The sequence below is a fragment of the Convolutriloba macropyga genome, chromosome 7 (assembly GCF_964194025.1).
Source record: "Convolutriloba macropyga chromosome 7, txConMacr16.3, whole genome shotgun sequence".
Classification (NCBI taxonomy): domain Eukaryota; kingdom Metazoa; phylum Xenacoelomorpha; order Acoela; family Convolutidae; genus Convolutriloba; species Convolutriloba macropyga.
The window spans coordinates 62,179,459-62,205,762 of record NC_134474.1 but is presented as its reverse complement, the minus strand read 5'-3'; the positions used below and the strand labels follow the sequence as shown (position 1 = coordinate 62,205,762).

The following is a 26,304-nucleotide window of genomic DNA, read 5'->3' as shown; positions in this document are numbered from 1 at the left end:
TTAATAACGAGTTTTTCCATTCTTCAAAAAAACTTGATTGCCTGTCAAGTCCAGGTACTTGTTTGTCTATTTTAAACAGTTTCATTGGAGACCTAATTACAATAGCAATTTTTGGTGCTAATTTTTACCAAGAAAAATATATTATCTATACAGCAATCGACAAGTTCGTGCAATGAGAATCAAAAAAAAGAAATAACTTGAACTGAAGAGGCTTAGAGGTACTCCTGAAAAAAATTGAGAAAAAAAACGTGTATCTGGTCAACACGTACAGAAAAAATCACCGCAACAGATGTATTTTGTCATAGTTATAATAGGTTTTACTCACTATCTTTGTTATATCCTAAAACAGTCGAAGTTTTAAAGTTTTCACTGTTTCAATTTATCTCTTGCAATAATCTAATTAACTCTCACAGTAAACCGATGAATCACTTTTGTTAACTAACTAATTTTCAAAAACAACTTTATATTTGAAAGCGAATGAGGCAAAGAAAGCGAAACCAATTCACTTCAATAGACCCAGTAGACTACAAGAGTTTTAAAAGCTAAGACATTTTTTTTTGTTCAAAATGAAAAAAATTTAAATTTAACAACAAACAATAAAGTTTGTCACTTTAAATACTTATAGCATACCTAAGTGTCATTAGAATGGTTGATATTGGATAAATTGAACTATCAAACCTGAGGTTTGAATGAGTTTATAAAAGGTTACAACGTAAAAAAGCAGTGATCAAAGAAAACTTGTCAAAGAGTTTTGCGTTTCATTCAATTTTTATACAATAAAATGAATCCGGTTCAAACAAAAATTTCAGCTGTGCTTATATGTTAATAAGCAAAAGATTTTGCTAGATTACAAGTTTAGAACTGGTTGGAAAGGTGAGAACTGCGATATTGACGGTTTTTGTCAGGTACACTCTTAATCATTCAAAAATATAATTTTATATCAACATTTAATGTAATGTTGACTTTTTTGCGGGAAATATATGTTTTTACTCTCAAATAAACACCGAAAACTGATTTTTGGGGTTTTGTGCTGCCTATAATTGATTCAATTTAAATGGAGTCACAGAAAGTCTCACTTACAGAACAAAAAGTTGAAAAAAACACTAAATACCATATGCTGCAAGGCCATTGATGCCATTGTTTGAGCTTTTTAGTGCTTTTACAAAAACTGACAACTGGTCTGAATTGAGTAAACTGTTGAAAAGATCATCGAACTGTTTTTATGAAAACCAGTAGTTAAGATAGCTTATCAACTGTAAAGTTGTTTTGAAACTTTCAGTTTGGGCCCGGGAGAAAATATGTCCGATGCCAAAAGAATTTTTATACCCCTGTTTTTTCTCTGAATTGTGTTTGAGTTCTACTAGGGGCGCTCTTCTGCTATAGAAGGAGTTTAGAACGAAATGGAAGGATGATAAATATGACCAATTACGATCTTCGCGAGGGACGTACTTAATCATTGAATAAAGTTATGTTATCTCAACATTAAACCTCTGGTTGACCTTTTTCTCAGAGACTACATGTTTTTGTACTATCATTTGAACACTTACAGCTAATTTTATTCCTATTGGTCACCTAATTATGATTGAAAATGAAAAGAGGCACAGAAAGTCTCATTTAAAGAACAAAATTTGAAAAAAGCACTAAATACCAAATGCTGCAAGGCCATTGATGCCTTTGTTTGAGCTTTTTAGTGCTTTTACAAAAACTGACAACTGGTCTTAATGGAATAAACCGTTGAAAAGATCATGGAACTGTTTTTTATGAAAACCAGTAGTTAAGATAGCTTATCAACTGTAAAGTTGTTATGAAACTTTCCTTTTGGGCCCGGGAGAAAAATTATTCGATGCCAAAAGAATTTTTATACCCCCGGTTTTTTCTCTGAATTGTGTTTGAGTTCTACTAGGGGCGCTCTTCTGCTATAGAAGGAGTTTAGAACAAAATGGATGGATGAGAAATATGGCCATTTACAATCTTCGCGAGGGACGTACTTAATCATTGAATAAAGTTATGTTATCGCAACATTAAACCTCTTGTTGACTTTTTTCTCAGAGACTACATAATTTTGTACTATCATTTGAACACTTACAGCTAATTTTGTTCCTATTGGTCACCTAATAATGATTAAAAATGAAAAGAGGCACAGAAAGTCTCATTTAAAGAACATAAAGTTGAAAAAAGCATTAAATACCATATGCTGCAAGGCCATTGATGCCTTGTTTGAGCTTTTTAGTGCTTTTACAAAAACTGACAACTGGTCTTAATGGAATAAACCGTTGAAAGGATCGTGGAACTGTTTTTATGAAAACCAGTAGTTAAGATAGCTTATCAACTGTAAAGTTGTTATGAAACTTTCCATTTGGGCCCGGGAGAAAAATTGTTCGATGCCAAAAGAAATTTTATACCCCTGTTTTTTCTCTGAATTGTGTTTGAGTTCTACTAGGGGCGCTCTTCTGCTATAGAAGGAGATTAGAACGAAATGGAAGGATGAGAAATATGGCCATTTACGATCTTCACGAGGGACGTACTTAATCATTGAATAACGTTATGTTATCGCAACATTAAACCTCTGGTTGACTTTTTTCGCAGAGACTACATGTTTTTTACTATCATTTGAACAATTACAGCTAATATTGTTCCTATTGGTCACTTAATAATGATTAAAAATGAAAAGAGGCACAGAAAGTCTCATTTAAAGAACAAAAAGTTGAAAAAAGCACTAAATACCATATGCTGCAAGGCCATTGATGCCTTTGTTTGAGCTTTTTAGTGCTTTTACAAAAACTGACAACTGGTTTTAATGAAATAAACCGTTGAAAAGATCATGGACCTGTTTTTATGAAAACCAGTAGTTAAGATAGCTTATCAACTGTAAAGTTGTTATGAAACTCTCCGTTTGGGCCAGGGAGAAAAATTGTTCGATGCCAAAAGAATTTTTATACTCCTGTTTTTTCTCGGAATTGTGTTTGAGTTCTATTAGGGGCACTCTTCTGCTATAGAAGGAGTTTAGAACAAAATGGATGGATGAGAAATATGGCCATTTACAATCTTCGCGAGGGACGTACTTAATCATTGAATAAAGTTATGTTATCGCAACATTAAACCTCTTGTTGACTTTTTTCTCAGAGACTACATAATTTTGTACTATCATTTGAACACTTACAGCTAATTTTGTTCCTATTGGTCACCTAATAATGATTAAAAATGAAAAGAGGCACAGAAAGTCTCATTTAAAGAACATAAAGTTGAAAAAAGCATTAAATACCATATGCTGCAAGGCCATTGATGCCTTGTTTGAGCTTTTTAGTGCTTTTACAAAAACTGACAACTGGTCTTAATGGAATAAACCGTTGAAAGGATCGTGGAACTGTTTTTATGAAAACCAGTAGTTAAGATAGCTTATCAACTGTAAAGTTGTTATGAAACTTTCCATTTGGGCCCGGGAGAAAAATTGTTCGATGCCAAAAGAAATTTTATACCCCTGTTTTTTCTCTGAATTGTGTTTGAGTTCTACTAGGGGCGCTCTTCTGCTATAGAAGGAGATTAGAACGAAATGGAAGGATGAGAAATATGGCCATTTACGATCTTCACGAGGGACGTACTTAATCATTGAATAACGTTATGTTATCGCAACATTAAACCTCTGGTTGACTTTTTTCGCAGAGACTACATGTTTTTTACTATCATTTGAACAATTACAGCTAATATTGTTCCTATTGGTCACTTAATAATGATTAAAAATGAAAAGAGGCACAGAAAGTCTCATTTAAAGAACAAAAAGTTGAAAAAAGCACTAAATACCATATGCTGCAAGGCCATTGATGCCTTTGTTTGAGCTTTTTAGTGCTTTTACAAAAACTGACAACTGGTTTTAATGAAATAAACCGTTGAAAAGATCATGGACCTGTTTTTATGAAAACCAGTAGTTAAGATAGCTTATCAACTGTAAAGTTGTTATGAAACTCTCCGTTTGGGCCAGGGAGAAAAATTGTTCGATGCCAAAAGAATTTTTATACTCCTGTTTTTTCTCGGAATTGTGTTTGAGTTCTATTAGGGGCACTCTTCTGCTATAGAAGAAGTTTAAAACGAAATGGAAGGATGAGAAATATGGCCATTTACGATCTTCGCGAGGGACGTACTTAATCATTGAATAAAGTTATGTTATCGCAACATTAAACCTCTGGTTGACTTTTTTCTCAGAGACTACATAATTTTGTACTATCATTTGAACACTTACAGCTAATTTCATTCCTATTGGTCACCTAATAATGATTAAAAATGAAAAGAGGCACAGAAAGTCTCATTTAAAGAACATAAAGTTGAAAAAAGCATTAAATACCATATGCTGCAAGGCCATTGATGCCTTTGTTTGAGCTTTTTAGTGCTTTTAAAAAAACTGACAACTGGTCCTAATGGAATAAACCGTTGAAAAGATCATGGAACTGTTTTTTATGAAAACCAGTAGTTAAGATAGCTTATCAACTGTAAAGTTGTTATGAAACTCTCCGTTTGGGCCAGGGAGAAAAATTGTTCGATGCCAAAAGAATTTTTATACTCCTGTTTTTTCTCGGAATTGTGTTTGAGTTCTATTAGGGGCACTCTTCTGCTATAGAAGAAGTTTAAAACGAAATGGAAGGATGAGAAATATGGCCATTTACGATCTTCGCGAGGGACGTACTTAATCATTGAATAAAGTTATGTTATCGCAACATTAAACCTCTGGTTGACTTTTTTCTCAGAGACTACATAATTTTGTACTATCATTTGAACACTTACAGCTAATTTCATTCCTATTGGTCACCTAATAATGATTAAAAATGAAAAGAGGCACAGAAAGTCTCATTTAAAGAACATAAAGTTGAAAAAAGCATTAAATACCATATGCTGCAAGGCCATTGATGCCTTTGTTTGAGCTTTTTAGTGCTTTTAAAAAAACTGACAACTGGTCCTAATGGAATAAACCCTTGAAAAGATCATGGAACTGTTTTTTATGAAAACCAGTAGTTAAGATAGCTTATCAACTGTAAAGTTGTTATGAAACTTTCCATTTGCGCCCGGGAGAAAAATTGTTCGATGCCAAAAGAATTTTTATACCCCTGTTTTTTCTCTGAAGTGTGTTTGAGTTCTACTAGGGGCGCTCTTCTGCTATAGAAGGAGTTTAGAACAAAATGGAAGGATGAGAAATATGGCCATTTACAATCTTCGCGAGGGACGTACTTAATCATTGAATAAAGTTATGTTATCGCAACATTAAACCTCTTGTTGACTTTTTTCTCAGAGACTACATAATTTTGTACTATCATTTGAACACTTACAGCTAATTTTATTCCTATTGGTCACCTAATAATGATTAAAAGTGAAAAGAGGCATAGAAAGTCTCATTTAAAGAACATAAAGTTGAAAAAAGCATTAAACACCATATGCTGCAAGGCCATTGATGCCTTTGTTTGAGCTTTTTAGTGCTTTTACAAAAACTGACAACTGGTCTTAATGGAATAAACCGTTGAAAAGATCATGGAACTGTTTTTATGAAAACCAGTAGTTAAGATAGCTTATCAACTGTAAAGTTGTTATGAAACTTTCCCTTTGGGCCCGGGAGAAAAATTGTTCGATGCCAAAAGAATTTTTATACCCCTGTTTTTTCTCTGAATTGTGTTTGAGTTCTACTAGGGGCGCTCTTCTGCTATAGAAGGAGTTTAGAACGAAATGGAAGGATGAGAAATATGGCCATTTACAATCTTCGCGAGGGACGTACTTAATCATTGAATAACGTTATGTTATCGCAATATTAAACCTCTGGTTGACTTTTTTTGCAGAGACTACATGTTTTTTTACGATCATTTGAACACTTACAGTTAATTTTAGTCCTATTGGTCACCTAATAATAATTAAAACGTCTACTAAATAACAAGAAAACAATAACTTTTACCTTTTTAAGCACAAAAAACGTTATTTTGTTGCTATGCAAACCTAAAATCAATTTTTCTGTTGCTTTTTGGCGTATTAACCTACTTAGTTCATTACTGTCAATTGTTTTTTACGGTATTTGAGCCCTGTTTGAACTTCGATGCACTTGGAGTTAGCGAAACTGCTTGATTCAAGAGAGAAAATTGCATAAGGCATTAGATATCAAAAACTGGAATGTACAGTTCATCTATTTTTACAACTCGAAGAGAAATATCGGAGATGTATCTTGTCTCTCGTGCCTCTATTTAAGGAAAATTTCACACTGTTATGACTTTTTTAACGATTAGACCCCTTTTCTTGCAAATCTTGCAAGATAACCATTTTTCTGGCAGATCTTGCAAGATAACCATTTTTCTGCCAGAATCTTGCAAGATAACCGTTTTTTGCAAGATTCTGGCAGAATCTTGCAAGATAACCATCCGGTCTCGCCTGGGGTAGATAGATGTTTGTTCCAAGGTTTGTTCGTGGGGTACTGTCGTTATGACATGTGATACACAAATATGTTTACTGTATCAGACTTTTATTATGAACTCTACTTTCGTTTTATGATCGCTGATGAGACCATGGCTTTTAATTGTTCTCGTCGACGTATTCCCGTAGATCGGTAATCATTAAGCATTCACATAATTTCCCACTTGTCTATGAAAAGCGTTTCACATTTCTAATAAAAACATGAACTCATGGTGCTTTCAATTCGTCTTCATTTCAATTGGAGTGAATTGCTAAACAATTACCGATTATATCTCTTCAACTAAATTCCGTTACAAAAAATATAAAAACATTAAAGATCATATGATGAAGCCGATCCAGCAGGCAAATCTGCTGAAAAATTTGCTTTGGATCCCGATACTTTTGGGAAAAAATCAACATTGGTACCTCCACTAAGGCGATCAATATTGAAATGGAAATCTTAAATCATATGAAAAAATTCGAATTCATCTGCGCTGAAATTGACTATCACTCTCATAAAACGCAATCGTATTGCATATGAGAGGTCATACTCTGGTTTGAGTTCTGTATCAATGAAGAAACCATCAACGTGTCAATTCTGCGGACTTGATTTGTACATAGATCACTTGAACAATAGCCAGCAGGGGGAATTGCAACAATTTTGTCCTTAAAATTACTTTGCAAAAGTTTCTCCCGAACCCCAAAGTAGTTCAATTCAACCAATAAAGCCCAAATTTAGAGTAAATATTGTGAAGACACAAAGGAACTATTGGGTTGAAACTAAAGAGGTATATCACATCACTTCTGAATTTGACCCTTACTTAAAAACAAAAAAATACTTCTCAGACAAGAAAAATTGCGTAGCAACAATTTCATTGGATCAAAATTCTATTACAATTGAACTCCTAAACACAACTGTGTTAATAGACTCTGGCATCGTTTGTAAATTTTTAATTTGACGCTTGGCAAACGCTGTGGTTGCGGATAATAACCGACCAAGTTGAAGTGACAATGCGGCTGCAGCACAACTGAAGACTTTCTCAAACGAAGAATTACTCATGGTGGACCTATTACAATTATCCATTGAAAACAACAACGGATCAGCAAATCTATTTCAGGGATGAGTAGTTCCAGATGATATCATACTGGGACCAGATCTGTTTCAACCACTAGGTGTGTCACATCAATCAATTAAATCTCAAAATTCTATTAACCATGTAGATCAAGATCAATGTCTAATCAATTCCAAATTTGCATCTGATTTTCAAAATATCTTTTCAAGAATTAGTAATTCCAATTCTAATTCTGCCTAGTCTACATTTCACTGTAAATAAAACCCTAGTCATCAAAAAAGTACAGATGTTCCAATTAACTTACAAGAAAAGAGCAGCCCTGAATTAAAGCGTCTTAAGACTCAACCTCATTTTAAAAAACTACAACAATCCTCGGATAAAAAATATGGTATGTCCGATAGATGTTACGGTTAAGTAAGAGAAAGCTTTTACATTGATTGACATTCCAAAGTTCTCAACAAACCAAATCACAAAAACAAATATCGAATGCTTAATACCGAAAGCCTAGTAGACTCAATATCACAGACTTTGAACAACTCCTCTATGGAAAATAAAATGTAGTTTACTAAACCGGGTTTGCAGTGCGCATACACTCAACTTTAATTACACCCAGAGACAGCACACCATTGTAATTTGAGTGTTTTTTTTAAGTACACAGGCACTTACAGAAATAGTTTTTTTGGTTCAACTGAAATATTTGCTGAACTTCAAAAGACAATGAATTTTCAAATCATTGTTCCTAAAAACAATCATTGTTTTCCTAATGACATCATAATTGTTATAAAAGGTACTAAAAAAGAATACTCAAAGAGGTTTACGCTGGTTTAAAAACGTGACATGACAATTATCTTTCAAATAATCTCGGAAATATTTATTTTGCAGAACCTAGTATCCATTGATTGGGTTATACATTTTCAAAAACTGGTATATCCCCTATCTAATCCAAAACAACAGCCTTTTTTGAAACCACATAATCAAAACTCTGAATCAATTACGTTCATCTTGTGTATTGTTTGTCACTTAAGTTAATTTAAACCTATTTTGGCTCAATTATTTCATGATGTTTGCCCTTTACTTAAGAAAATTTAAATATGTATTGTGACCAGTACACGCCAGTTCCACTTTGAAGATATATGATAAAAATTTGCAAATGCATCGGAAAGTACTGAGATTAATCAAGGGCTGGAAACGCGCATCCAATGCGACGCTTCGCGTTCATGTGTAGATGATGCTAGGGAAACAAAAAGACCATGAATATTGGAAAGCAATAGCATTTGCATCAAGATTTATAACACCAATGAAGAAAGTTACGTTTTTAAAGAACAGCCATTATTGGATATGTTCTCGTTTGTTGCATAATTTAATAATTATTTATTCGGTAAACATTTTACAGTTTTAACGGACCATAATTTACATTTGTGAAATACGAGAAGTCATCGGTCAAAAAAATCGAATAATATTATATTGAAAAATGGATTGATGGGATTTAAATTTTACCATTTTTTTCTTAATTACTTGCACTTATCTGTGGCACACGTTTTGGATTAACAGATTTTAATTCTTGCCAGCTGGATCAAAATTTTAAAAGGTAACCATTACAATGAGGTATTTTTTTGTTGCCACAAGTTCCCGCATTTGAGACGCAATCACATCAATAATTAAATTTTCCGATCATTTTCACCTCATTTTCAAGACCTCATTTTAATGGGAAACAAGACGCAAGTCCAATTGAGCCAATCACAGGCCAAACAATATAATTGTTTCGCATAAATCTACAGAAGCAAAATTCCTCAATATAAAGTCGCTTTCTGCCTTCAATGCAAAAGAAGTAAATTGCTCAAATTGTACTCCTCAGACACAACGTAAATCCACACTCGTTGAATCTATATATATATATATATATATATATATATATATATATATATATATATATATATATAGTCATCCTAAAACAATGCCTTTTCAAACAACCCGAGAACGCTTCCACTCCACGACGGCAACAGTCTCGTTTCAGTCCAATCATCTAATGGACGCTACCCGGACAACAACTATATCACACCAGGGAAACATTGACCTCTTGATGAAGGAATGTTTTGGAAATAATCTCAGCATGCTCTTCAGGATATCTTCTCTGGCCGCGTTGACGAGCAAAGACGCAATCCTCTAAGAAGTAGGGGCCTACGTTCTTCACGATAAAAAACTAAGATGCCGGGAAATGAGTCCATACATTCAATCGTTCTGATCTCTGTTGAAGTTTTGTTTTCTCTGGTTGATGAGCGTGTTGCTATCCCCAAATCAATGAAGGCTGCGGTACTCTAATCCACCCATATTACCCATCCAGGCATTTGGAGAAAAACATCACTGTCGTAATATGCATGGTGGCTGTACATGCATATTGACATTTTAGTCAAAACTATCGACAACGTAACACGTACGGAAAATGCCAAAAATTCATAATTAAATAATAAGAATCATTATTTAATAAGAATGAGATTGATTAATAAGAATTATTAGTTTTAGGAATCAATAAGATTGATTTTTAAAATTAATAATGAGAATCATAATCAAAGTGGCAATCATAAAAGCATTGTTTTGAGCCAAATGGAGAAAAACAGACTGAATTTGGAGGCGTCTTTTTAAATGAAAAATCACAGGCAATTTATTTTCTTGCATGTAATGATCGTTATATAACATGCCCTGCAGATAAAAATTATGACATTTCTATTGGTACAAAAAGTCATAAAATTTCTTGAAATTTTATATTAGAACACGCAACTTTTGTAGTAGAAAAAAATAACCAATTTTTTTACAGAACATAATAGTAAGATTTTTTAGGCGCCTGTTGGAGATCATGGAGCGATTGAATTAATAGAGCTTTCAATAAAAAATATTAAGTGCAAACTATTGTGTATGCAACATGCAAATGAAGTAAACTTCTCAAAAATCAGCAAGATCGATTGGAACATAGCATTCAGATGCAGGTTTTGCTATAGAACAAAAGGATTATAAAGGCTAGAAAACCATAGCAATTGAATCAAGTTTTTTTAACGCCGATGAACATGGTGACAGTTTTAATGACCAGCCAATATTGGGTGTGATCTGGTAGGATGAATATTTTAAATAGTATTTTTTTTCGGGAAAATTTTATAGTTTAAATGGATCATTGTTTACTTTTATCATTTTTGAGAAGTTATTGTTCAAAGAAATTGAATAATATTTTATCAACTTAATGGAATGATGGAATTTTATTTTTACTATTTGATTTTTAATTGGACTTATTTCTTGCAACCATTTCGGATTAGAATTGCATGTTTCTCGCCTACCGTATCAAAATTAAAAGGGCAAAATTTTACGATGAAGAGTTTTACATTTCAACAAATTCCGGCACTGGCGACGCAATCTCAACCATAAATAAGCATTCCAAGCATTCCAATCATCTGTCATCTCATATTCAAGACAAAAATAATAAACAAAATTCAATTGGAAACCAGATGCAAATGCAAATAAACCAATTAACCAATCACAAGCCAAGGAAAGTAAAACACTCAAGCATAACATCTAAAAAAGCCAAATTCCCGAATTTAAATTCGCCTTTTGCCTTCCTTGTAAAGAAGTACATTGCTCAAATTGCAATCCACGGACTCACCGCAAATCTACAAATAGTTGAATCTACATACAATGTCATCGTAAAACAATGCTTCTTAAAACATCCCGAGAAATGTTCTACGGCGGCAATGATCTCATTTCGGTTAAACCCTCTAATGGACACCAGCATTAACGCCACCCGAACAACAAATTCATCAAACCAGGGAACATTGAGCTTTCGATGAAAAAAAAATTCGGAAGAGACGTCAACATTCTCTTTACGAAATCTTCTCTGACAGTGTTGACAAGCAAAGATGCAGTCCCCTAAGAGGTACGGGATTCTGTTGTCCATGACAATAAACTGAGATGCCGCGTAGTGAGTCTATACATTCAATCGTTCTGAAGAGATCTCTACGTAAAGTCTGGTTTTCTATGTGTTAATTAACTTGTTGCTATCCGCAAGCCAATCAAGGATGCTGTACATAAATGCATATCGTCGTTTTATGTACCACGAAGGCTATCGATTATGTACCACCTAAATTGGTGAGAAGTTTAAACCAATCATTGCAGATCAAATTTTCAACTACATAAGCAATTTGAATCGATGGAAGAAAAACAGATTGAATTCGAGGCCTCATTTTAGATTGAAAATCATGGAAAAAGTTCTGTTGTCACTTAACATTGGTCGTTACTTAACATTATCTAATGTCAAAATTTTAGAGAAGTCTCCTGGTACAAAAGTCAAAAATTTCCTTGGAGAATACATGTAAAATCACCAATTTCAGATAATTTTTAGATCAGACCACGCAACATGTCTAGTTGGAAAAAAGTAAAAAATATCTGTACAGGAAAGAATAATCACATTCTCTATGCGCCTGCCTGCTGGAGTTCATTAATCAATTGAAATAGTAAAGTGTTCGATAAAACTGATTAAGAGAAGGCAGTCGGGTATGCAAAATGCAAATGAAGGCAACCTCCCAAAAAAATCATCAAATAGATCGAACGCAACATTGCGTTCAGGTGCAAGTGCTGCTATAGAACAAAAAAAATATGAATGCTGGAACCCCTTAGCAGTTGAATCAAATTTCTTTTAAAAGCCAATGAAGAGGGTTACGACTTTTATGAGCAGAGATTGTTGGATGTGATCTGGTTGGTTGGAAATTTCCAACATTATATATTGGGGAAACAATTTACAGGTTTAAAGGATCGAGGTTTACCCTTATCAATTATGAGATGTCATCGCTGAAACAAATCAATTAAAATTATATTAACACGATGGAAAGATGGGCTTTTAATTTTTCTATTTGAATTTTATTTGAATTTATTTCTTTTAAACTTTTGGGATTAATTCAGTACATTTCTCGCTGGCCGAATCAAATGTAGAAAGCTTACTTTGTTAGAATGAAGATTTTAATGTTGCAACAAGATCCCGCATTCGCCATACAATCATATCCGTAATTATGTATCCTGATAATTTGTCATCTCAAATTCAGGACATAAGTAATAAACAAAATTTAATTGGAAAAAAGACGCTCAACCAATTAACCAATCCCAAGCCAAATAAAGTAAATCGGTCAGAAAACACAAACATTACATCTACAAAAGCAAAAATCAAAAATTTAAAGTCGTTTTCTGGCTTCATTGCGGGCGAATAAAATTCCTGAAATTGAACTCCGTAGAAGCACCACAAATCCACACTAGTTGAATCTGCGTACCATGTCATCCTCGAACAATAAATCTTCAAACAACACAACAAGGCCTCCACGACGGCAACGGTCACATTCCATTCCAAACCTGTATTGGACAACAGCATTTATGCTACCCCAATAACAACTTCATCAAACCATTGAAATATTGACCTTTCGAAGAAGGAATGTTTCGGAAGTGATCTCAACATGCTCTTTACGACATCTTCTCTGGCAGTCTTCACGAGCAAAGATGCAATCTTCTAGGAGTTACGAGACTGTGTTGTCAATAATAATAAACTGAGATGACGTTAAAAAGATAGGAACAGTCAGCAAACCTAATAAACTAGATCCAAAAATGAAGCACACCAGCTCACCGGTGCAAATTTTTAGTCCAATAGAAGTTTTTAGTTCTCAGTTACTCACAGAAGTACCGTCGGAGCAAATACATTTCCACATATCACAATCGGTTCAGGCGTCGCAATTGCCACCTTTGGGCAGAAAACAAACTTTACAAAAAGGCTACGCCCTCAGTTCTATGTGTTTGACAACGAAGAAATTTTGCAAACCAGTTTTCTGGGTTCAGCAACTTCGAAAACATTAAAGACAAAGAAATGGAAAAGTAAAATATTCAAGACTTAGTTTTCGTGGTAGAAGCTATCCAACGCGAGGGAGAAACTAAAATGCGATCAGCCCTCGCCAAGAGGTGGTGCTTAGCTCTGTCTCCGCACCTGATCAGCAAGTTAAAAACAAAGAGAATGAGAAACAAATAAAGATGTCAACCTTAGATCCAGAAAAAGCAATTTAAAAAATTGAATTTAAAGCTGTAGATAAAAATAAAATTTATATTTTAATCAATGTTGCTACGTTAAATTTCTAACTTTCTTTGAGGACTAGAATGTTTTAATTCATTCTTGTTAGTCTATTGGTGTTTTGTTTTTTATTTCAATTACTTGGCATTTGACTAGCGAAAGCATTCAATTGTGTAGCTTGTGCGGTCTTAAAGATGCGATCGCTTTTTAAGTTTTGTTTCTTTTTGCTTTTTTTATTTGCAAGGCAATTACATATTCATAACTATAATGTGTTCCTAATTTAATTCATTCGTGAAGCTAATCATGTGCACTTTAAAGTAATTGAAAAACTTTATCTTTTATTATTGTTAAAACACCTTTACTTTGAGCGATATTTTTATCAAAATTCTTGTAATTTTTAAAATAGTCAAATATGGGGAAATGTGATGATAAAAAAGTTTAGTTGTACGATATTAATATGATAATCTCCGCTATTGCTATATGATTGCTGACGAACAAATGAATTTTCAATTTCACATATCTACATATTCCCACTTGTCTGTGAATATTTTGTAAACAGATATGTTCACACATGACTAAAAACAACCTTTCGTAAGTCTCAAATAGATGCCTGAACTCTAGTTGCTCTTTTCAGTTTGTCTTCAAATACTGTCTCTTTGGAATTCTTGGATACGCATTGCATGTCCATATCGGAATAAGTTGGAGTGATTTGCTAAAACAGTACCCAAATTCCAAACCTAAATTCGGTTTCAATACATTAAGAAAACATTAAGAAAGACAGTGTTAGAGGCAATTTCGTTGAGGTGAGCTTCCTCTCAGACACTGAAAACCTTATTCGTGAATTTTGTGAGAATGAAAAAAGTGGTAAAATATTTGCGAAATTCGTGCGTCCGCATAATGGTATGCAAAAATTACAGAAAATTGCGATTGATAGAGAGGTGAGAAAACAAAAGTACGTGACTTTCTAAAGGCAAGGATCTGCTGGCATTGCCAATCGAGAAAATCGGCGGACTCTGTGTACTGAACAGAATAACGTACAAAGGAAAGCTTGAGGTTTTGTTAATCTCTGATAACTACAAGGAAACAATGAATCAATTGATAAAGTTGTGACAAAAATTGAAAAGAGAAACTTACACTATTACAATTAATGAAGCAGGGAGAATTCAGTGATGAAGTTTATCAGACTCTAAAAACACGATCACGAATCACAATTCAATTAAATGCGGGCCGTGCAGCGTGCCAGTAATGATAACGTTCAACAAAACAATCAGAAACCACCTACCTACAGCTAATGTTTACTGTTTACGCGGACTGGCAGACACAATTTTTTGCAGAAACTAATCAAAGCTAAAATACTTGTGCTCAGCGTAACGAACCATCTGATTTTGAAAACAAAGAGGATGGATCAATCGCTGATCAGTACAAAACAAACAATGAAGCTCAAAATTGCAATAACTTGCAAGATAAACTTGCAATAACTACTGAAGAAAAAAAAAATTCTGCAATTATTTATGATGCAGGGAAAAAGCACTGACAAAAATTAAGGCTCAGTTCAACTGGCTCAAAAACAACCAGGTTTTATGGCAAAGCAAAACACACAAAAAAACAAACCTATCCAACTTTGTCTTTGGATACCTGATAGCAGTTATGAACAGAGTTTTGGCACCGTTTTTGCAACAGCTACAGGCAAAAACAATGAAATCAACAAATAAGATCATAGAAAAACTTTTAAATTTAAGTCCTAAAAGTTTTCTCCTGATGAGAACGAGCAAAATGTATCAACAAGAAGCTCTAGATATTGCACTACGAGAACTCTACTCAGAACCTGTGGCTCCAGAAATTTGTAGGCCCGCAATGAAAAGTTTATGAGCGCTTGAGGTCGAAAATATTTGTTTTATATGTAGCCATCCGGTATGTAAAATCAGATGCTGTTCTTATGGGCCCATCATTGGCAGTACTACTGGCAACCGTTTGAAAAAAATTGTTTGAGGCATAATCACAAATACAATAGCTAAAAAATGTCTAGGTAAAAGTGATCAAATGAGAATTTGCCATATCCGCAATTGGAGAGTGACTTTCTGTGAAAAAAAATGTGATCAGTGAAAAAACTCGTTTCCTGCAAATTGTCACAAAAGGGAAAATAAACAACATGCCAGTATGCGCAATTTTGTTTGGATTTGTGCCTGATACAGCAAAAGTAGTAAATGTAATAGTAAATTAGGAGTTGAATGTTGCTCTTCTGGGTTTAGCACTCCTTCAGTTTTTCAAATTTGCAAGTTTTTGATTGCTATTGCAGTTTCCAAGTTTGCGTGAAAAGCGCCAACTCCAATTATTTTCCTCTGCGTAGGGATTACAAAGACATCGCCAAATAATTTTAGACATTTTTTACATACGTTCTTGATTAAATTTTAAGCACTCTCTTGCAGAGAGCTGTTTTGCCGTGAAAAAAGTTTTTTGTCATTTTTTTGTTGATTTTTGTCTTTTGTTTTTGTTTAGTTCTTGTCTGCTGTTCTGGCGGGTCGCAGTTTTTTTATATAAACAATCAGCTGGGGAAGTTGACTTGGAAGTCGATAAAAAAAAAGGCGGATGAAAACATTAGCACAGTTAGTGGTTACCCTCACAAGTACTTTAGGTAATGAAAAATATCTTGCACTCTAATTTGGAAAAATTGAACGACGAAAGAATGTTGGCTTTTCTTGATATCACCGTAATTATGATCAACGTTTATAGAATTAATGGTAATTGGTATCCAAAACTAACTGACGTGGGAAGAGCAGTATTGTTTAAGCTGTGCACCACTTCAGCATTAAGAGAACATTTTTAAGTAGAAATAGAAGAAGAAGTTAATTTTTTGATGATGACACATTGTAAACAAGAAAAAACTCATGTTAAAACCATCAGACAAGTCCCTCGTTAGGTATCAACCTCTGCTTCCAGGACTCAGAGAATTTATGAAAGCCCTAATCACGTGATTATTATGTTGATTACGTCTTTGTAATCTATTTTTGACATTACTTTACGAACGATTTTTTTGTCTTTGCTGGCGCCGAACCGGAGAGGGCTCCACTACCTATCTTTTTGTTGATTAGAGTAGTTCGTCCGAAAGTTGGTGAATTTTTCTGGACTTGATTTCTTATGCTTGGCTTAAGGTAAATGCCTAGCCTCGAACACCGGGTATCATTGTTTCTTCCCACGAATAATTATTTCAGAGAACTTACCATAAACTCTTTCCTCGCTACCTTAAGACAGAATTCGATGAACTCGTTGATTCAAATTTTGTAGATAATTGGATTTTGATTACTAATAAAGAGTTTTTCGGTTGAATCTATGGGCGACATGAACTTAATCACGCTTAGAATTTGCTTTTGTAGTAAATAAGTAGTTTCCATTAATCGTCTTGACGTACATTCAAAAACAAGTATGCTATATTGAATGATGGGTTGAATATATGTTCTAAAGTATCCTCGTTGTATTTTATCTCTACAATAATCCTAATTCTTACTACAACTGATCAGCTATATCAGTGTGGTTCTAAAATTTTTGATTTGATCCTTGAAAGTCAATTTATCATCCAGAACAATGCCAAGGTATTCTTCTGACGCTGATGGAATTAAAAAAAAATTTTATTGAAGGTTGCAACATTTTTTTTGGAGCCCAGAAAATGGAATACTGGGTTTATTAATATACAAGCATATCTTATTTTTTTTCTAAAAATTTTGGTATGTTTCCAATTTCTCGCTAAGTTTGCTTGCTTCCTGTATCTTGCTTGTACAAAAACATTTGTGTCAACATAAGATGGAGCCTTGAGGTACACAACAGTTAACTGATTGAAACGACAAAAATTGCTTCCCCCAATTGGACCGCTTATTTCCTCTCGCAGAATTATAGTTTAAACCAGTCAAGACAGACACCACGCACTTCATATTTTTCTGTTTCCGTAAATGGAAATTATTGTTGATGTTATCAAACGCTTTCCTGAGATGAATCAACTTGCAACTGAAAAAATGGTCTTGACCATGCCTGAGTTTCTTTGATAACTCTGCAAGTGCCGTTAGAGTGTTGTAATAGAGCCGAATTGTAAACTGTTTCGGATACAAATTTTCATTTTTATTCAAAAAACTGTGGTGCCTAAGCAGAACAATTTATGCAAAGATTTTACCTAGGCATTGACCTATATTTATCAATGGAAGTTTTATCGTTTTTTATGTAGTGGGTAAACCATTGCCGTTATAGGGAACTGTGGAAATTTTCCAGTTTGCATTTAAACGGTGATCACATCTGTTAGAGGATGAAGGATTAACTCATGACTTAGTTCTTTGCTGAAGTTTTATCTATGCCGGTTGCCTTACTTTCATTCAATAGTTTTATTTCGTCTGATACTTCGAAAACAGTAGCACCCAAAAAACATAGAATGATATTTCCATCTTATTGAATGGAGAACAATTAATGACACGGTTCATAGGTCTCTTAACGCAACAACTGATTGGTTGGCTTTTTCGAGTGCTTGAAAAAATCAAAATGTGTTGAACCAAAAATCAGTATCAAGGTGAGTATTTTTCAAAAAAACCAATTGGAGCATAGATAGGATGACAACTGGCATTAAAGATTCACTGAAAACAAAAAGGAAAATAGCATTAAAAAAACTCACTAAAAATCTGGGAAAAAAATTGGAATAATAGCGAGACAACCATAAATAAAATCTTAAGGTATCATCAGAAGGCATTAGACAGTTTAGCTATCAGCTCCCTAGAAGGTTGAATAGGCTTTTGGTAATTTGGACATAAAGAACCAGGAATGCTCGCAGAACTAAAGTTTTCAAAAAAATTTTCGAAGGCACAGATCTATGAGATGAATATTTTAAATAGTATTTTTTTTTCGGGAAAAATTTTATAGTTTAAATGGATCATTGTTTACTTTTATCATTTTTGAGAAGTTATTTTTCAAAGAAATTGAATAATATTATATCAACACAATGGAATGATGGAATTTTATTTTTACTATTTGATTTTTAATTGGACTTGTTTCTTGCACCCATTTAGGATTAGATTTGCATGTTTCTCGCCTACCGTATCAAAACTAAAAGGGCAAAATTTTACGATGAGGAGTTTTAAATTTCATCAAGTTCCTGTAATTATTAAAATAGTCAAATATGGGGAAATGTGATGACAAAAAGGTTTAGTTGTACGATATTAATATGATAATCTCCGCTATTGCTATATGATTGCTGACGAACAAATGAGTTTTCGATGTCATATATCTACATATTCCCAGTTGTCTGTGAAAATTTTGTAAACAGATATGTTCACACATGACTAAAAACAACCTTTTGTAAGTCTCAAATAGATGCCTGAATTTTAGTTGCTCTTTTCAGTTTGTCTTCAAATGCTGTCTCTTTGGAATTCTTGGATACGCATTGCATGTCCATATCGGAATAAGTTGGAGTGATTTGCTAAAACAGTACCCAAATTCCAAATCTAAATTCGGTTTCAATACATTATGAAAACATTAAGTAAGACAGTTTTAGAGGCAATTTCGTTGAGGTGAGCTTCCTCTCAGACACTGAAACCCTTATTCGTGAATTTTGTGAGAAGGAAAAAAGTGGTAAAATAATTGCGAAATTCGTGCGTCCGCATAATGGTATGCAAAAATTACAGAACATTGCGATTGATAGAGCAGTGAGTAAGTGACTTTCTAAACAAAAGTACGTGACTTTCTAAAGGCAAGGATCTGCTGGCATTGCCAATCGAGAAAATCGGCGGAGTCTGTGTACTGAACAGAATAACGAACAAAGGAAAGCTTGAGGTTTTGTTAATCTCTGATAACTACAAGGAAACAATGAATCAATTGATAAAGTTGTGACAAAAATTGAAAAGAGAAAATTACACTTTTACAATTAAGGAAGCAGGGAGAATTCAGTGATGAAGTTTATCAGACTCTAAAAACACGATCACGAATCACAATTCAATTAAATGCGGGCCGTGCAGCGTGCCAGTATTGATAACGTTCAACAAAACAATAAGAGACCACTTACAGCTAATGTTTACTGTTTACGCGGACTGGCAGACACAATTTTTTTGCAGCAACTAATCAAAGCTAAAATACTTGTGCTCAGCGTAACGAACAATCTGATTTTGAAAACAAAGAGGATGGATCAATCGCTGATCAGTACGAAACAAACAATGGAGCTCAAAATTGCAATAACTTGCAAGATAAACTTGCAATAACTACTGAAGAAAACAGAAAAAAATTCTGCAACTATTTATGATGCAGGGAAAAAGCACTGACAAAAAAGAAGGCTCAGTTCAACTGGCTCAAAAACAACCAGGTTTTATGGCAAAGCAAAACACACAAAAAAAACAAACCTATCCAACTTTGTCTTTGGATACCTGATAGCAGTTATGAACAGAGTTTTTGGCACCGTTTTTGCAACAGCTACAGGCAAAAACAATGAAATCAACAAATAAGATCATAGAAAAACTTTTAAATTTAAAGTCCTAAAAGTTTTCTCCTGATGAGAACGAGCAAAATGAACCAACAAGAAGCTATAGATATTGCACTATGAGAACTCTACTCAGAACCTGTGGCTCCAGAAATGTGTAGGCCCGCAAGGAAAAGTTTATGAGCGCTTGAGGTCGAAAAAATTCGTTTAATATGTAGCCATCCGGTATGTAAAATCAGATGCTGTTCTTATGGGCCCATCATTGGCAGTACTACTGGCACCCGTTCGAAAAAAATCGTTTGAGGCATAATCACAAATACAATAGCCAAAAAATTTCTAGGTAAAAGTGATCAAATGAGAATTTGCCATATCTGCAATTGGAGAGTGACTTTCTGTGAAAAAAAAATGTGATCTGTGAAAGAACTCGTTTCCTGCAAATTGTCACAAAAGGGAAAAAAACATGCCAGTATGCGCAACTTTGTTTGGATTTGTGCCTGACACAGCAAAAGTAGTAGATGTAATAGTAGATTAGGAGTTGAATGTTGCTGTTCTGGGTTTAGCAATCCTTCAGTTTTTCAAATTTGCAAGTTTTTGATTGCTATTGCAGTTTCCAAATTTGCGTGGAAAGCGCCAACCTCAATTATTTTCCCCTGCGTAGGGATTACAAAGACATCGCCAAAAAATGTAAGACATTTTTTACATACGTTCTTGGATAAATTTTAAGCACTCTCTTACAGAGAGCTGTTTTGCCGGGAAAAAAGTTTTTTGTCATTTTTTTGTTGAATTTTGTCTTTTGTTTTTGTTTAGTTCTCGTCTGCTGTTCTGGCGGGTCGCATTTTTTTTATATAAACAATCAGCTGGGGAAGTTGACTTGGAAATCGATAAAAAAAGGCGGATGAAAACATTAGCACAGTTAGTGGTTACCCTCACAAGTACTTTAGGTTATGGAAAATATCTTGCACTCTAATTTGGAAAAACTGAACGACGAAAGAATGTTGGCTTTTCTTGATATCACCGTAATTGTGATCAACATTTATAGAATTAAAGGTCATTGGTATCCAAAACTAACTGACGTGGGAAGAGCAGTATTTTTTAAGCTGTGCACCTTCAGCATTAAAAGAACATTTTTAAGAAGAAATAGAAGAAGAAGTTAATTTTTTGATGATGACACATTGTAAACGAGAAACATCTCATGTTAAAACCATCAGACAAGTCCCTCGTTAGGTGTCAACCTCTGCTTCCAGGACTCAGAGAATTTATGAAAGCCCTAATCACGTGATTATTATGTTGATTACGTCTTTGTAATCCATATTCGACTTTACCTTACGAACGATTTTTTTGTCTTTGCTGGCGCCGAACCGCTTAAAACCGGAGAGGGCTCCACTACCTATCATTTTGTTGATTAGAGTAGTTCGTCCGAAAGTTGGTGAATTTTTCTGGACTTCTTCTGGATTTCTTATGCTTGGCTAAAGGTAAATGCCTAGCCTCGAACACCGGGTATCATTGTTTCTTCCCACGAATAATTATTTCAGAGAACTTACCATAAACTCTTTCCTCGCTACCTTAAGACAGAATTCGATGAACTTGTTGATTCAAATTTCGTAGATAATTGGATTTTGATTACTAATAAAGAGTTTTTCGGTTGAATCTATGGGCGACATGAAGTTAATCACGCTTAGAATTTGCTTCTGTAGTGAATAAGTAGTTTCCATTAATCGTCTTGACGTACATTCACAAACAAGTATGCTATATTGAATGATGGGTTGAATATATGTTCTAAAGTATCCTCGTTGTATTTTTTTCTCTACAAAAATTCTAATTCTTACTAAAACTGATCAGTTTTATCAGTGTGGTTCTAACATTTTTGATTTGATCCTTGAAAGTCAATTTATCATCCAGAACAATACCAAGGTATTCTTCTGACGCTGATGGAAATATTAAAATTTTATTGAAGGTTGCAACATTTTTTTGGAGCCCAGAAAATGGAACACTGGGTTTATTAATATACAAGCATATCTTAATTTTTTCTAAAAATTTTGGTATGTTTCCAATTTATCGCTAAGAGTTTGCTTGCTTCCTGTATCTTGCTTGTACAAAAACATTTGTGTCAACATAAGATGGAGCCTTGAGGTACTCAACAGTTAACTGATTGAAACGACAAAATTGCTTACCCCAATTGGACAGCTTATTTCCTCTCGCAGAATTATTGTTTAAACCAGTCAAGACAGACACCACGCACTTCATATTTTTCTGTTTCCGTAAATGGAAATTATTGTTGATGTTATCAAACGCTTTCCTGAGATGAATCAACTTGCAACTAAAAAAATGGTCTTGACCATGCCTGAGTTTCTTTGATAACTCTGCAAGTGCCGTTAGAGTGTTGTACTTGAGTCGAATTGTAAACAGTTTCGGATACAAATTTTCGTTTTTATTCAAAAAACTGTGATGCCTAAGCAGAACAATTTACGCAAAGACTTTACCTAGGCATTGACCTATATTTATCAATGGAGATTATATCGTTTTTTATGTTGTGGGTAAACCATTGCCGTTATAGGGAGCTGTGGAAATTTTCCAGTTCGCAATTAAACGTGATCACATATGTTAGAGGATGAAGGATTAAACCATGACTTAGTTCTAAAATCTTTGCTGACGTTTTATCTATGCCGGTTGCTTTACTTTCATTCAATAGTTTTATTTCGTCTGATACTTCGAAAACAGTAGCATCCAAAAAACATAGAATGATATTTCCATCTTATTGAATGGAGAACAATAATTAATGACACGGTTCATAGGTCTCCTAACGCAACAACTGATTGGTTGGCTTTTTCGAGTGCTTGAAAAAATCAAAATGTGTTGAACCAAAAATAAGTATCAAGGTGAGTATTTTTCAAAAAATCCAATTGGAACATAGATAGGATGACAACTGGCATTAAAGATTCACTGAAAACAAAACGAAAATAGCATTAAAAAAACTCAATAAAACTCATGGAAAAAAATTTGAATAATAGCGAGACAACCATAAATAAAATCTTAAGGTATCATCAGAAGGCATTAGACAGTTTAGCTATCAGCTCCCTAGAAGGTTGAATAGGCTTTTGGTAATTTGGACATAAAGAACCAGGAATGCTCGCAGAACTGAAGTTTTCGAAAAAAATTTTTCGAAGGCACAGATCTATGAGATGAATATTTAAAATAGTATTTTTTTTCGGGAAAAATTTTCGGGAGAAATTAAAAACGAACTGGAAAACGAATTTTCAGAAGTTTTTACCTATAAACAAATTTCCGAAAACCTCTTATTATACTGTTTTGGGATCTTTTCCGTTTGTGCCCCCCAGTACGATATGCTCCCCCCAGTGACAGAGCACGTGTCATTAAATAGTAAATCATTATGTAAAAATATTGCACGTGCGTCTAGGGGTGGCAAATAATATGCACCCACTAAGCTGGGGGGGGGGGCACAAACGGAAAAGATCCCTGTTTTGTTTATTATGTTAATTTAAATCATTTTTGTAAATAGAATAACGTTAAGCTGCATTTTATCTGATGATGCTAGATAAAGCGAATACGTTTGTATTGTAAATTGGACATTTTCACATTAAAATTTACAATGGACTTGGCTGTTTAACAGCATTGCTCTAACTACTTTGAGGCTAGGATTTAGAGCTGAACGGTTGCAGAGCGAATGACATTGAGACTTTCCCAAAAGCCTAAGTCTGATTGGCTGAACAATCTGAGTAATTGCTCTCGAAGAATGTTCGAAGCAAATATTGAACCACTAAATTACAAACCACTAATTTGATTTTTAACATCGTTCTAATTTTGTATATAACATTTTAAACTTGTAATATTTAACCCCTGGGTTATTGTTGTTGTTGTTGGGGACTCGCAGCGGGTTGGCTACAGGGCAGATTTATTCCCAGTCGTCAGTTGTTAAAATAGAGTCCAATTATCTCTGCATACGTGGCAGTCGCAAAAGGTTTGCCAAGCGCAGACGTTCTTATCACAAAACCTTTTATGGACAAACTCCCAAATTAGGTTTATCAGTCTCTTCTTGAGTCCGTAAGGTCTACTGAATTCAATTTATTTTCAATTTACTTGTTTAAAAAATATATATTGTAATTGTGTTGGTATTTTCCATAAGCAGAATTTTTGCTTGACCGTTTTGAGTTTTCGAGTGACTACTTCTTGACTTTTTCGTTTTGCGTGATCTCAACTGTTTTTTCTTTTACAAGTCCGCAGCGGAACTTAAGTGGCGGTAGTTGACTGATAAAGTACGCCAGAATCAACTGATAAGTGCGCAATAACTGATTTATCAACTGATAAATGCGCCAGAATGGGTGTAATTTTTTCACATTTAACTTTATTAGTGGTTGTAATGGTATATTATAACTAATGGCGTCGTTTGAAGCCCTCTTTAGTTGCGGTTATGCTTGGTTTTTAAATATCCGATTGATTCTAAAATTGCTGAGAAGTTGCTGTTTCTAAAATTGCTGCTAAAGTAATGAGATTGAGATCGACCAATCAAAGCTCGGAAAATATTCGGCCCCATCTTATGGCATTCTGTTCTGCGCCCGTTCAGCTCCACTAGTGTTCTTCAATTTTCTTTTGTGTGAGGTGACATCTCGCACCCATGATGACTTTCGATAACATCTTTGATTTGGTAGCAGCTTTCTGGTCTCTTTGTTTTCTGATGACATGGGGCAATGCGAGTTTTAAAGAAAAAGTAGGAATTAGTCATCCTTCAACTTTCAGATATTTGGTTCTTAGAATGCCCTCAGTCATGAACGAGGCCGTAGATCAGGTCGTGGGCTTCAGTAATTTACCAAATCAGTATCATCGAAAATCTGTGAAAAAGGGATTTGAATTTACATTGATGGTTGTTGGTTAGTTATTCTAATATAACGCTTGAGATAGAGGCCAGGAGTAATGTAAAACCTGTTTTTCTGTTTATTTTAGGTGAGTCGGGTTTAGGAAAAAGTACCCTAATCAGCAGTCTCTTTCGAAAAGAGGAACTGAGTCAGCAGAAAGCCAATCATACGAATGCCAGTAAGTTCTGCCTTTGATTTCCGATGTCAAAATAGACATTTTGTTCAAACACATGCCAAAATAGACAAAATTAAATCCCTAACTACTCTGAATTGAGGTTATCCTTTTTGGTGTAAAATTAGGTTCATGCAAATGTGCTGTAACAATATAATTTGCTCCACTACCCCTCACCAATTGAAAAAATAAACATTCAAAAGCGTTCTGCAGCAGACCAACCAGTTATAGAAGCACTATTGCCTCAGAACTATGTGACCAAGATTGCTTGAGTATCAGGAACCACTGAACAGGTCCTTGTAATTGGATCTACAAGAACCTCAAAATAGCGAGAAGTAATGATAAAATTTAAACTAGAAGGCTCGGTTAATCTGTGCGTGGCACAATGTTCCCACATTCGTATTCGCACTTGAAAGCATAACATATATCTAATCAATATATCGAAGATGATATTTCAGAAACTTTTATTTTAGCACCAAACATTGTTTTTATCAAGGTGCTACGAAAAAAGCTAGTTATTTAGTTGAAGTGTGAAACAGACAACAGGTAAAAATATTTGAGTTTTCAGAGGAACCAAAAAACCTGAGTGAGTAATCTCCAATTGTCAAATACTAAGTTGCACTTGAATTATGAAAAATATTATCAAAAGAGTCTTCCTGAAACGTGTTAAAACTAAACACGAACCCTTTCACTTTAAATTCTTTTGAATTGAACGCGATTTTGATTCAGCTTCATCAGTTTTTATCTATGCTTTTAACTCTTTGAAATTTTTTTACTTTCTAAGGTCAAATTCAAGACTTCTGATTCAAAGTTAACTGTTTTTGATACTGTCTACTTTTCTCAGAAAGAACGTTTTGTTCAAACACATTGGTAAAAGTGGCTGTTGATGTTAAAAGTTTATATAAAAAAGTTTTCATGTTAATCTAGATAATCGATATTGAATCCAAAAATAATTAAAAAACAACAGCTCCACAACACGTGTTTTCAGTGGAACTATTCTCATTTGAAGCTGTTCCTAGGCGTAACACTTCGTATCAAAAATACAGAGTACTGGAAACAGAAATAATTTAAAATAATTGTCATATATATTTCGATTTTGTCTTATATTATCAGTTGCACAAAATTTTTAACCTTTCGCAAGTTTATTCTTGCAACATCCCCTAAACATTGTTTTGGTAAAACAAAGGAATTAAATAGCTCGTAGAAGTCAAAATACATGTAGGCAGTTTATAAACACGCGGTAAAAGCAGGTTTAG

The 26,304-nt window shown here is 34.2% G+C and overlaps 1 protein-coding gene across 3 annotated transcripts in view; it reads left to right on the top strand.

The window, feature by feature from the left end:
- The window catches only part of LOC142343227 (septin-2-like), a 332,083-nt gene that overhangs the window by 288,985 nt on the left and 16,794 nt on the right, over positions 1 to 26,304 (top strand). For all 3 annotated transcript variants that reach the window (XM_075394998.1, XM_075394997.1, XM_075394996.1), the window contains exons 2-3: positions 24,760 to 24,891; positions 24,965 to 25,054. In XM_075394998.1, coding sequence (XP_075251113.1) covers positions 24,777 to 24,891; positions 24,965 to 25,054 — 205 coding nt within the window. In that variant the 5' untranslated portion in view covers positions 24,760 to 24,776. The remainder of the gene's footprint in view (positions 1 to 24,759; positions 24,892 to 24,964; positions 25,055 to 26,304) is intronic.